Here is a 14,124-nt window from a genome sequence, read left to right as displayed (position 1 = left end):
GAACTGTCTTGTCGTTTCAGACTAAAGCTTGTAAACATAAAAAAATTCTATTGTGCAGTTCTGAAAAAAATTAAGCAAGACACAGGAAGATATTTTTAATTCCCTTTGTTTATTACCATAACCCACTTTTTTTTTTTTTTAAATACAAAGTATCAAGCATATATGTTAAAATGACTTTAAAAGACACATTTAATTAACTTGCAAATACATATATATATATTTCTATTCACCTCAAGTTGTATCCAGCCCTGCACATAGCTTTTTGATTAACCTGTTGAATTGCTTATATATTCACCTTTAAAACCTCTGATGTCAGCCTTGAATAATAGAAGTTTTACAATTTAACATTGATTAAACTTCAAAGCAACATTTATTTTTCATAGTGTTCCTGTTTAGTCAGCTTAATTCAGCTACCTTCTACACTGTGAATAATGAATGTAAGAAACTTTCCTTTAGAATTCAATTAAAAATATATTTTTTAAAGGGCTCTGGACCCTACAGCAAAATTACCAATATTTGTTTGTAATGGCGTGTCAGTAGGAGTTTCAGAGATGGATATCTCAACTTTGGTACACATCCCTTAAACAATCTGGAAGAAAAAATACAATTAGGGTTGAGTGTAAGAAAAAAGGTTCTTATGATTAAATGGTACGTATCAATTCATCTGTAGAATACAATGGTATTCAAGTAAAACAGGGCTCATGCATGATCAGTTCAGCAGTAAAGCATTCTTAAAAATAGTTGTTTGGCCATAATTGCAGTTTGATTGCCTCATGATTATTCTTTTAAAAACAAACAAAACATTGTGATTGGGGAAGCCTCACCAGTCCCTTTCATGGGGCTCTCTGTATGGTATGCCTAAAATACTAAAAACATCCTTCTCTGTCTTTGTAGTGAACGGAGTGCCGCCAAACACCTTTAAGCTACCCTGACGCACCACATCTTTGTTCAGCGAGTGTTCCGATAAGCTCATTCTTTTTGTCTTTGCCATGGCTCTCATTGAGCGGTTGAAGTGTGCTGACCCGGTGAAATACATGATAGCACACGCAAACTCGTTGTAGGGCACGACGATGATGTCCAGCCTGCGATGGCGGTGGTCTGGCAAACGGCACACGCCCATGTACTTCTTCTGCTCTCCGTTGTCCTCGTGGCTCACCAGGTCGTCCGTCAAAAACCCTTAGAAATAACGTTTATTATTAAGGTTTCTCTTTAGGAGAGAAAACATCTTAGAAAAACATCAGGCGCTTTTTGAAAGTCACCTATTATGCAAAATCCTCTTTTTCATGTCTTTTATGCATCAACATGTGTCCCCTCTGTGTTAAGAGATTCTGAAAGTTTCAGGAAAAAATATTCTTTCTCTTTTTGTCCTGAACCATTTATATAAAAACCTGTCTGAAAATGAGCTGATTCGATTTTGGCCACTTTATGAAGTCATAGCAATGTTTTGGCTTGTGTAACCATTAGCCAATCACCAACCCCCACTTTATCACCTGAATCTCCTCCTAGAGCACCATTGTGTTCTTTTTAACCAAATATCTCTCAGAGCGGCGTGGGGAGGGGCTCCTTATTTTCATCTAAAGTAACAGACAGAGAATCAGCACTTTTAAAACAGGGCTGAAACAGAGGGGTTTATGGGATGCTACAATGCACGATCTGTTTGGTATTTCGAGGCCAAACACTTCAGAGACATGTTTTTTATATATCTGAGACCTATAATATATTGATGAAAAACAGTGTGACACCTAAAGAAGATGGAGCTTACCACTGTCACGGAGGCTCTGCAACAGTTTGCTGAAAACCCCTTTGTGAGATTTGCCATCAGGGTGAGTTATAAGTACGTCAACATCTCCACACGTGGATTTTCCCCGACGGTAGGAGCCACACGCCATCGATAACAGGCCTGGGTCTACTGCATGGACAGCATCCTTCACCTGCACATTAAAAGACAGAGAATACAGTGGGGCAAAAAAGTATTTAGTCAGCCACCAATTGTGCAAGTTCTCCCACTTAAAAAGATGAGAGGCCTGTCATTTTGATCCTAGGTATACCTCAACTAAATGAGAAAAAAAAAAATCCAGAAAATCACATTGTTATATACCCTTTGTTGGCAATGACAGAGCTCAAACGTTTTCTGTAAGTCTTCACAAGGTTTTCACACACTGTTGCTGGTATTTTGGCCCATTCCTCCATGCAGATCTCCTCTAGAGCAGTGATGTTTTGGGGCTGTCGCTGGGCAACACATACTTTCAACTCCCTCCAAAGATTTTCTATGGGGTTGAGATCTGGAGACTGGCTAGGCCACTCCAGGACCTTGAAATGCTTCTTACGAAGCCACTCCTTCGTTGCCCGGGCGGTGTGTTTGGGATCATTGTCATGCTGAAAGACCCAGCCACGTTTCATCTTCAATGCCCTTGCTGATGGAAGGAGGTTGTCACTCAAAATCTCACGATACATGGCCCCATTCATTCTTTCCTTTACACGGATCAGTCGTCCTGGTCCCTTTGCAGAAAAACAGCCCCAAAGCATGATCACCCCCATGTTTCACAGTAGGTATGGTGTTCTTGGATGCAACTCACCATTCTTTCTCCTCCAAACACTTCTAGTTGAGTTTTTACCAAAAAGTTCTATTTTGGTTTCATCTGACCATATGACATTCTCCCAATCCTCTTCTGGATCATCTAAATGCTCTCTAGCAAACTTCCGACGGGCCTGGACATGTACTGGCTTAAGCAGGGGGACACGTCTGGCACTGCAGGATTTGAGTCCCTGGCGGCGTAGTGTGTTACTGATGATAGCCTTTGTTACTTTAGTCCCAGCTCTCTGCAGGTCATTGACTAGGTCCCCCCGTGTGGTTCTGGGATTTTTGCTCACCGTTCTTGTGATCATTTTGACCCCACGGGGTGAGATCTTGCGTGGAGCCCCAGATCGAGGGAGATTATCAGTGTTCTTGTATGTCTTCCATTTTCTAATAATTGCTCCCACAGTTGATTTCTTCACACCAAGCTGCTTACCTATTGCAGATTCAGTCTTCCCAGCCTGGTGCAGGTCTACAATGTTGTTTCTGGTGTCCTTTGACAGCTCTTTGGTCTTGACCATAGTGGAGTTTGGAGTGTGACTGTTTGAGGTTGTGGACAGGTGTCTTTTATACTGATAACAAGTTCAAACAGGTGCCATTAATACAGTTAACAAGTGGAGGACAGAGGAGGCTCTTAAAGAAGAAGTTACAGTTCTGTGAGAGCCAGAAATCTTGTTTGTTTGTAGGTGACCAAATACTTATTTTACAGAGGAATTTACCAATGACTTCATTAAAAATCCTACAATGTGATTTCCTGGGTTCTTTCCCCCCATTCTGTCTCTCATAGTTGAAGTGTACCTAGGGTGAAAATTACAGGCCTCTCTCATCTTTTTAAGCGGGAGAACTTGCATAATTGGTGACTGACTTTTTTGCCCCACTGTATAGGCTTTCCGAGTATGATGGAGGATTTTTTCAAATATTTGGATATGTTCTTTACTCTTACAAGTACGCTTTTTAGCCTTATCCTGGGAGGTAGGTTTGCTGAACCAGCACATCATCTTTTTGACAAGCCGGAGGGAATACACCTGCTTTAGTCATCTATCTAATGTGCACTTTCTATCTGGCAGCTTTCAAGGAAAAATAAGTAATACAATATGAAAACAACTAGTCTTGTACTCAGCGCCCTGGAGTGAACAGGTATCTGGCTAACGTAAGATGCGGCTACTTTTAAGGAGTAGTTTTCCCCTTTGGGATGCTCCGTCTGGTTTTCCCATTATCAAGCAGTCAAGGAAAGCTGACACAACCGTTTTTCTACTTCCAGCATCTCCTTCCAAATTACTGAGGGCTAGAGGGGGAATCTTTTTTCAGAGATACCTCACCTCATGTTACATATTAAAAGTGGTGAAAGATGCAGGCATACTTCAGTCTTTTATACAGAATGATATATGTAAATATTGCGACAGATGAAGATGCATTACCACTTTCTCTATGGCAGCTGCTTCTTCTCTGGGCATTCGGTCCAGAAAATCATCGTAGTGCTTGAGTCCTACTTTCTGAGTGGTGCTCAGGTGGGCTTTTGTGCGGATGTCCTCCAGTGTGCGAAATCCCTAAAAGGAAAAAACATTTTAAATCAATCTTAAAAGAAAAAAATATGTTATATAATAGAAATGTGTCTCCTGTGTCGTTCTTTTCTCTGTTATGCACTTAATTATGATAATGTATTTTAGTTCACAGCCTAACTACAATTCCTTGATGATTTTGATGAAGAACGCAAATGTTTTTCATAGTTTCTTGTTTTTTATAGGGATTCACAGCCCAACAAATTATATTTTTAAGGATGATACTTCAGTTGATATCTGAGAGTTTACAAAATCAGATAATTATATTAACATATATTATTCAATGCATCTGACATGTATTAACAAACATTTTAGAAAGGATAACTTATATTTTGTTTAAGGTTCTCGTATGGGCGCTTTCACAAGCCATGGTCTATTTGTCTACTCCAAATCTGAAGGAAATTGATACTCAAGGGGCATGTCAGTTTTTCCCATACATCGATTTATAAATATATTTTTGGTGGTCTAATGGATAGTGAGGCGGGCTGATGGTCGGAAGGTTGCGAGTTCAAATCCCGCCTGGAACACCACTACTAGTGTGCCCTTGAGTAAGGCACTTAGCCCTCGGTTACTCCAGGGATAATGTCCCTGTAATTGGTCATTGTAAGTCGCTTGAGAATAAGGCGTCCCCACAGATCCTCAACTCCGGTGTGTCTCACTCATTAACAACGCAACAAAGAGCAACAAGAACATTGTCTACAGTAGCCATGAACTTGCATGTATTTTCTTATTTGAGGGGGGGGTGGATGCGCGTGGGCCACCCGAATAGGTTAAGGGTCCTTTGGATTTTCTTGCCGGGGACAAATAGAATCAAATTCTGTGGGAAACATTGCATGTACACAGGACATAGGACCAGGGAATGTACTTTCAGAAGCCTTTCTTATTGGTTGAAAATGTTGCATTCGAAAATTATACACAGAAACAGTGAAAACCCCGCGTCTACAAATGTCACTATTTTTATGGACTTTATTTAGTATTCGACATGTTATCTTCAGGCGAGATGTCAAACAAGCATTGGTTGTTCATCTGTCTTGATCTCAACAAATGCCTGCGTAGGCAGCCTATAATCCCTATGTTTTGGCAGAACCAAAACAATCTGTGAAAAAAAAGGGATTGTTTCATGTTTTGCCAAAACCAAAAACATAGGGATTGGGCCGGTGTATATTCTCATTGCATTTTAACTGCACTAGGGATCGCTTCGAAATTATGTTAAACAACTCTCACAAGGGGTTTCTAATCGGTTGGGGTTGGTCTGCTCTGGACAACGATTAGTGTGTTTAAAACTGCACAAACTGATTATTGATTTCAACAGACAACATTTTGGCCTGTCAAAATGCCCTTGAACATTTAAGCAAGATTAGTACTAAGGGGACTTTTTAGTTAGAAAATTAACGTTTATATATAGGGCTGCACATAACTGGTGCGCAGGTACGCATGCGCACCTCCGCCAAAAAAAGAGCACCGGGTCATTTGAAAAAAGGCACATTTGTGTACCAACATTGAGAGAGAGAGAGGGAGAGAGAGAAGAGAGAAGAGAGGAGAGAGAAGAGAGGAGAGAGAGAAGAGAGGAGAGAGAGAGAGAGAGAGAGAGAGAGAAAGATATTTGCGAGTTGCATATGAACTCAGGGCCGGCCCGTAGCACTGGCGTTATAACTTTTCGCCTAGGGCGCCAGATCTGGGGAGGCGCTGTGCTGGCAGTTCTGGGAGGGAAAACACATTTTTGACCGTTGGTGCTCATCCTAATTTTCGGCTTTGATGTAACAATATTCATCATTAAGTAAATGTAACAACCTTTTCACCCCGGTTACACGTTTCATTTGCCCTGCACGATGGGCGCTGTAGGTGATGAAAATGGGGGATGTTGGCTTATCTGGCGCCCGCAGCTCACAGCCAAAGTGCGAGTGAGCGTGGGAGAGAGGAAGGGTGCACCGGTACCGGCGCTGTTGTTATTAGAATCTGGTGCTAGCTGCTTTAACGGATACAAGAAGAAGATGTGTCTACAATAATGTGGAGGGAGAGTCCTCTCCAGTCAGACTGAGAGGCTGATAACTACAGCTCAGTGAGGTAAAGGACTCTTGAGTGTTTAGATAGTTAACTTTAGTCTAAGTTCAAACGGTTTGGTCACAATTTATGTAAAACACATATTTCCAAGGCACTCCTTTATAATTATTGGGATAAACAGATTTGAAATCATTCCAATGTATACTATAGGACAGTAACCAAAAACATCCTTTAAAACTGGAGAGATACAAAAAAAATGCATAAATAAATAAATGTTAAGGTAAAATAAGATATGAATGAACAACACAAATAAAATAAGTTACATTAATTTGTTATTGGCTATGGTAGGTTATTGGTTATGTTCACTGCATGTGTGTTCTGTGTTCATCTCTGCATGTGTGTTCAGTGCCGTGTGTCTGGCAAATAAAGTCAAGACCCCCTCAAAAGTTACAGTTTCTTTCATTTGAAGGATGAGCACCAAGCAACATCTCCAGGTGCTCCTTTGAGAACCAGGGCAAAAAAGGTATTTGCACCCCTGTTTATATGAATCCTTCATGTCCTTCAGTTTCTTGTTAATTGTCAGACAGCAGTTACGCGACAAAATATGCAATAAAGTAATTTAAATATAGGGAATATAAGCAGCAAGAAGATTTTCTAAATCAGGTTATATGTCTGTCTTACCAGTTGGTACCACAGCTGTGCAGTTTTAGTCCCTGCACCCCAGATGTTAGTAAAAAGCTCCAACACTGGCACAGCATCCCCGAGGTGGTCTAGCTTCCGCAGGTGACCGCTCTCCATGATCTCATCGATTTTGTCAGCCATGCGTTTTCCAATTCCTTGGATCTGGCAAGCCTCCTAAAACAAATAAAAAAAGGTTTGATTTAAAATTAACAAAAAATAATCTTCCTATTGTGCATTAGAATAATATTTATACTTGCGCGTCATCACATTAAAAGCACTTGCTACACACACAGTCCAGACACTAACAACAAAAGGCTTTCAGGCTACCTGGTAGGATGTTATGGGCTTGTGGTAACTCTTCAGAGCGTTGACAGCCTTGGAGTAGCTCAGTGCCCTCCACTTGTCCCCCTGGTGAGTGTAGGCCTTGGCCAGCACTTCCAGTTTGTCTGTGATGTCCTTGTTGAAGTTATTACTTTTGGACTGAGAAGACTGGGCACAGACCCACTTCCCTGGGACGACGCTCTGAGCAGCAGAGTCTGTAGCGGGCTCCAGGCTGGGGCCAGGAGTCTCCTCTTGAGGGGTTTGACCAGTGATAAGAGCTTCCAGGTCACTCTGAGAGACCCCGTCTTCTTCTCCGCGCACTTCCTCTTGAGTATTTAGGACTGCCTGAGAGTAAAATATGAAGCTTATTTTATCAAAATTGCAACATGGAATAGTGCAATATCCAAATGGCAATTGGTGCAATATTTGGTAAATGCTAAATATGTGAAAAAAAAAATTCTGAATAAAGTATTGTGGTGCTGCAGAAAAATCAATGCTAAACAGTATTCTACAGAATTAAATAGACCCTATTATGCTCGTTTGTAAGTTCCTATTTAGTGTCTCTACTGTGACATGTCTCCATGCTTTAATGTTCAAAAAGGTCTTTATTGTTCTCATACTGCCTGTGCTGCAGCACCTCTATTCACCCTCTCTCTGAATCCAGAGCCCAGTCTGCTCTGATTGTTTAGCTGGCTGACTCTTTTGTAATTGGTCAATTGCTTAGAGATGACCCGCACATTAGCCCATCACGTAGAATGTGTTGGAGCCCTAGTCTATAGAAGCTTGAGTGATGTCACTATGTTGCGGAAGAAATAAAGGACTATACTAGAGGCGTTTCCAGGCCTCTGGAGGGAACTTTGGTAGTTTAGCCTTTGCAGGCCATTTACATTTACAAAAACGTATATAATACACTACAGGAAAGGGAAAAACATAAAAAACATAAAATGGCCCTTTTAATATAAAAGAATCTGTGTTTGGTAGAGACCATCTTAAAAGAAAATCACAAGATGATCTTTTTATAATACTGAATGAAAATGTGAAAATGTTTTCAAATAAATATAATTTACTCAAAATCGTGCAGCCCTAACTATAACAAACACAGACGTGTTTTTTTTTATGTATTCAATGTCAACCTTTTGTTCCTTATGGTACAAAATGATTACAGACTGCAAAACCTGTACACAGGAGCAGGATACCTACCTACCATGTCTAAGGTCCCCTTTTGCTTGCTGTGATCAGACGTTGGCTCAACAATAGCGTTTGCAGTCGGCTGGACATCTGGTAGCTCTTCTTCAATGTTTTCATTCTTTGTTTCAGATTGCCTAAGTAGGGAGAACATTAAAAGAGATTTTAAGACTGACAACTCGTTGCATTTTCAAACATATGTATGGCGTTTAATTTCAAAGGACTTGTGGAAATGCTTCATTGTGAAAGGGACAGCCGAACAGTAGTAGTAGAGTAGGTCAATAGAAAGAAAATTGTTCCTATATAAAACTGCTCGCAACAAGATCTGTGGATTATCTTGAGTAAAACACTCAGGATTAATGAAATGACAAATTGTTGTTGAGTTTTCCAAATGTATTTTTTGGGCGCTTTGAAAACCACAAGCCAAATGCCAATTAATTCCATTTCATTCAAGAGAAGGCAGACATCTTTATGGCTGGAATTTAAGACTCTGCAACTTAACATATTACAATTTAGATTGATACAAAGCACTACAAGCTAAATAAAATATATGTACTTTCGAATTCTGCGCTTCATTTTCCCTTTAAGTAGTAACTGCGACGTACAATTCAAAAGTGGATTCACATTTATGGCTTTCTCTTCTGCAAAAAACGATGTATGTGATAAACTGGAAACATAGTAAAATCAAGACGCAGTTAAGCATTCAAAAAGTACAATAAGATTATCTACCTCTTGGGTAAAAGAAGGCTGTAGCTGTCGACATCCAGCAGTTGTTTCTGAGTGATGCTCGAGCTCAACCAAATGCATTTCACCAGTTGGACTCCAGAGGGCATACAATCCACTTTAAGTAATCGCAACGCCCTGTCACTGTCCATGCTGTCATCCACAACAACATGGGTGACGCCGGGAGACAGCGCTCTCTCTGTCTGTCCTCCATTCTGCTCAATTTGCCTTTCAAAGATCTGGCATCTGGCATTTCCTATTCCAGCAGGCAGAATGTACACTGTGACGCCTTTAAAACAGTTTCCTGGGACAGAAAGAGGAACATGTTTCAAAGAGGGAATATGTTGAATTTGTTTGGCTTCAACTTTGGGGTTTCTTCTCCTAATACATCCTTAATGCAGATCACACACGTGCACGTGCGTGCGCACAATAATAACCTTTGACATCATGTTCTTCAGGTTTCTTCTTCACTGGGGGAGCATCCTTTCCCTGTAACACTCTGGCTCTTTTAACTTTGGGAAAGGCTTTCATAATACCGTGACGAGGCTCCATTGTATCTCTTGAAGGAGGGTGCCAGAGGCCTGTGAAATGGAAAACAGATTTATTTATTTATTATTTAGAATTTCGTTCAGTAAAATTCATCCACAAACCTATAGTAAAGTCTGTGTGATACCATAAAGGGAAACCATGTTAACTATGTCTGAGTTGACAGTAGTTACACATTGAAATATTGACTGAATAAAAGTATTAAACCTTTGCAAAATGCTCCTTTTGCCTTTGATACTTATGCCATAGTTTTTACTATTTGACAGTAGCGATGTTACACTGGGAGAATGCTATATTAAAATGTAGTGCATTCTTATTTACATAATGAAGTAATGTACGTATCCTAATCTAAATGTACTAAGCACATGTATCTTCATCTTAATTAACTAGGTAGCAAAGGTATATGCAGACTGTGTATGCAGACTGATTGCCACCTGTTAATGTTAAATTATTTAATACTACAATACATCCATAAATGTATGTGCAGCATTTTATGTTAAATCTGGTCATTGTGGGAGTAATTTTGTCTGGAGCCGGTGGAGTAGTTACATTTATTTATATTAACAAAACGTTGTAATTATTAACATGATCCGTTGTGTTGAAAGCATGAAAGTATTCATCTTCAAAGTAATACAGTATATATTATTTTTAAATCGCATTAATAGGTCCTTAAATGTGTTTTGAAGTACTTTACTTAAGTAAATGAATGAGTAAATGCTATTGCAGGACTGCCTTTTCATTGATGCCTGTTGATCTCGAATTACTTTCATTTATCTATGACAGAACAGTACACTTCTTGAACACGTGTTGCATAACATTGCTCTGCATTGTCAACATTATATATTGTAGCAGTAACACTAAGTAGATTTAAACCATATCCAGTCTATGATTTAAACACACTGGAATAGAAAACAGTTTCAGCTTTTACTCAGTACAGATATCCAGCTAGCTGACAAAGCAGTTAATGCAAAAGGCTTAATTATCAATCTGTGATAATAATATAATGTCTCATGAGATTTATTAACGATAAAATCGTGTTAGCTAACTTTCTTTAGCTTGTGCTATCGGGCTCCAACCCTAAACAATCGATATTAAAACTGTTTAAACTGTTATTTTCACTCAATGTTTAAATCCAGGTTTAATTCACTACAATATATAGAAAATACAACGGTACTTTTATTTCCAAAACGCTTTTAAAAACTAATATGTGGGCTCTTACCCATTGTCAGATGGAACCATACGAACAGAACAACAGCCAAATCAATTGCTTCACTTCCGGGTCATTTACAATATATATATATATATATATATATATATTAATCTATTTCAACAATGCTTTGATGTCTTTAAATTACACCATGTAATTAAAATTACTTTTACGACTAAACAGTTGAATTAAATTATTTTTATGTATTTGAATACAATTTCTCGTTTACGTCTTTAGTTTATCAGTTACTGTGGTTACGACCCGTAAATTACGGGTCGTGTCCGGAAGTGGCCCTGTGCACGAGAAACCTCTTTAGAAACATGGCTGTGCAAAACTGGACTGATATCCTGAAATCATCAAAGAAAACAGCTTTAATAAGCGATGGTGAGGGACTTCAAAAGAAAACGACGCTACACAAGTGTTAGATATGCTTTTGCCAACATTGCTATATTTTTGCTTATCTTTATTCATTTTCATGAACTTAGTCTGCTTGCTAGCTCTCAAGCTAACAACAATGTCACTTTGAGACAACCAGGTGCCACAACAACTAGCCTTGTAGCAGATTACACATGTTGTTAACAGAAATAGACCGTTAAACTCATGCTGTAAAATATGTTTTGACAATGTATTAAGCCCTTCGCCAGGAGCCTGTAGCAACATTTCAGAAAAAGTTTTGTCTGACTAAAGAAGTACACTTTGACTCGCTTTTCTAAGTGCCTGTAGAGAGAAGTTATGCATTTCTACTTTTAGCATCTAGCTAATTTTGAGTCTGGTTCTGCTTCCTGTTAGCATCTCTGCTCACTTTACATTACTCCCTGAAGTACCTTTTATTCATCCATGTTGGTTTCTTTTTACAGCTATACAAAATTAACCAATAATGCCATGTGATGTTGTGTTAGTACAGACTGTAGTTGTATAGGTTGTGCTAAACTAACATTATAGTATTCTGGTGTGTTTTGTTTTGTTGTTAAATGGTAATTTTATATGAAAAATCGTTTCAAATTCCACCTCCAGGCAAAAGGAAAATCCACTACCTCTTTACAGATGGAAAAGAAATGTCAGAAGAGTACGACTTGAAAACAGATGAGCTCATTGGTGAGAAATACATCTTGAGTTTCGAACAGAAGCATGTAGCTACTGCCCTTCTGGTTTTTAATGGCATAAGTTTATGTATGTTATAAAAACGTTCGGTTCTTTACAGTACGAAAGTGGCGCCATAGAAGTACACTTGGAGATCAGGGCCCATGGCAGGTGGAGGTCGGGGAGCCTCTAGCAGGCCCTGACACTTCTTTGGATTCAGAGGTGATCAAGGAGAACTGCTCAAACGTAGGTTTTGTTTTTTCTACCCTTAATCCTCTTCCTTCTTTACTTTATAAGTTCTCTTTAATCTTTCAAGAGAAAAACACTAGTGAATGTCATGTCTGCAACATGGATTTGAATGTTTCTGTTTCCACAGCCTGTGCTAATGCGTAAAGACACAAAGAACAGCTTTCAGTGGAGAATCCGCAACCTTCCCTTCCCTAAAGATGTTTTCAGTGTTTCTGCAGAGCCGTCTGACAGATGCATCGTCGTCAAAACGTCAAACAAAAAGTGAAAACACTGGGTTTCCCGTTCTATATGTTCTTATAATTCCTGTGTTGTACACTTGTTGCATGTAATCCTCGTATCCTCCCTATAGATGGCACTGTTTGCAATGCATTTGTTTACACAGGAGTGTGATAAACCTTTGACATCCTCTCCATATCTCCCCAGGTATTATAAGAAGTTCAATATTCCTGATTTGGATCGCAATGAGCTGCCATTGGAAAACTCTGCCCTCAACTTCTCTCACGCAAACAACACTTTAATTATCAGCGTAAGTCCTACACAACAATCACAAATACATGAATCTTTACCAATAATGTTGCTTACCAATTGCTTTAAATGTAAAGATGTAAGAACTAAAGGTTGATTCTCATTATTCTGACCTAAAATCTTGAGTGCAGGGAACCAATAATTTTATTCTCAGCAGTAATTTGCAAAGGTAGATGAACAAAAAAAGTTGAATTGTGTTTTATTTAAAGCTTTTTATGGAATTATACAGTATTTGATACCAATTTTTAAACTCAAGCCTTCCCTTTGAACATCAATAACTGACGTTTTTGACATAAATATTTTCTTTGTTTATGATTTCTTTATGTTTTGCAGGCTCTTGCAAAAAGATTTACAGTGAAGGATTTGCAGGAGGGAAATGGAGCGAATGTTTAAGTAATTAATTTTTTCTTCTCTCTCGTCCAGTACAAGAAACCCAAGGAGATCTTAACCCTGGAACAGGAGCTACTGAACGAGCTGAAGAAACTGAAGGGGACCGACGAAGGGGATGTGGACTGCAAAACTCAGTGAATTCGGAGTGTGGGAGCGAGGGGATAAATTCTGCGTTGAATTTAAAGCAGAACCTCACTGCGTCATGTTAAAGTCACATGTGAGCCCACGTTTATTTATTCCTTCTACTCGGATCCCTTCATTAAGAAAGCATTTGCACAGTGCCTTGTCAATCTGTTCCTAATTGGGATTCATGTATTACGTTAATGTTAACATTTTCTCCTTCTGGATATATTTGATACAGACATTCCAGATATTGGTGTTTTAAACCCTCAAAACTAGATGTATTACCTTTCTAGGTGAACCAAAAGTGTTTTCTCTAATTATTGTTTTTGCAAAAAATAATTTACATTAAAAATTGTATCACAACAGTGTCTATTTGTTTCCCTTCTCGTTACCAAAACTACTAGGGAGCAAGTTTGATGAGGATCACATAACCTACCATCCTCCTTTCATTGATGTCCTTGTAAAACACTCAAAACACACAATGCCTCATCCCTGTTTGTTCTGGGGTCACCGTTACCAGAACATCCCATTTGTGTTAACTGAATACCCTCATGTTCTTTGCATGTAGTAGCCCACCCTGAAAGCCCTTACTGAAAGTCTGGTCAGAGAGCGAGCTAGTGTTACTGTTCCCCCTTTACAACAGAGGGTCACTCTGACTCTGGTCTGCAGCTACATGCACAACAGTTAGGAATGTTGCAGGGCTTTGTTCCATCACATTTGATATTACTAACAAATATAAACACGGCATTACAAGCTTTTTGGATTTTATTTTTATTTTGTTATTGCTATTTATAATACAGTATGTACCAAAGATAACAAATCCTTCAGATAGAATATTTTTAGATTTGTTTACTTATTTCAGTAGACCAGACAAACACTGTCCAATCAAAAAATACTTAGACAGTGGATACCATTTCTTGCAGAGCTGTTCAAAAGAGACAATAGCATTTAAGTATAGC

At 39.0% G+C, this 14,124-nt stretch overlaps 2 protein-coding genes across 2 annotated transcripts; one reads left to right on the top strand and one right to left on the bottom strand.

Annotated features, from left to right (window-relative positions):
- Nucleotides 1-90: 90 nt before the first annotated feature.
- Nucleotides 91-10,879, bottom strand: poll (polymerase (DNA directed), lambda). The gene is made up of 9 exons (XM_079654200.1): nt 10,811-10,879; nt 9,483-9,626; nt 9,052-9,349; nt 8,342-8,459; nt 7,144-7,482; nt 6,817-6,990; nt 3,994-4,122; nt 1,763-1,931; nt 91-1,176 (listed from the first exon to the last, which is right to left on the bottom strand). Exons 1-9 carry the CDS (start codon nt 10,812-10,814, stop codon nt 821-823), a joined length of 1,731 nt encoding a protein of 576 aa, XP_079510326.1. The 5' UTR covers nt 10,815-10,879; the 3' UTR covers nt 91-820.
- A 188-nt stretch (nt 10,880-11,067) lies between these two features.
- Nucleotides 11,068-13,528, top strand: dpcd (deleted in primary ciliary dyskinesia homolog (mouse)). Its single transcript, XM_079662816.1, has 6 exons — nt 11,068-11,182; nt 11,813-11,893; nt 12,000-12,124; nt 12,255-12,388; nt 12,551-12,653; nt 13,076-13,528. The coding sequence occupies exons 1-6, from the start codon at nt 11,119-11,121 to the stop codon at nt 13,178-13,180; spliced, it is 612 nt and encodes a 203-aa protein (XP_079518942.1). The 5' UTR covers nt 11,068-11,118; the 3' UTR covers nt 13,181-13,528.
- The last annotated feature ends 596 nt before the right edge of the window (nt 13,529-14,124 follow it).

The sequence above is a fragment of the Notothenia rossii genome, assembly GCF_949606895.1.
Source record: "Notothenia rossii genome assembly, chromosome: 1".
In the NCBI taxonomy this organism is placed as follows: domain Eukaryota; kingdom Metazoa; phylum Chordata; class Actinopteri; order Perciformes; family Nototheniidae; genus Notothenia; species Notothenia rossii.
The sequence above is the reverse complement of the archived record's forward strand: the minus strand, read 5'-3'. Positions and strand labels throughout refer to the sequence as shown.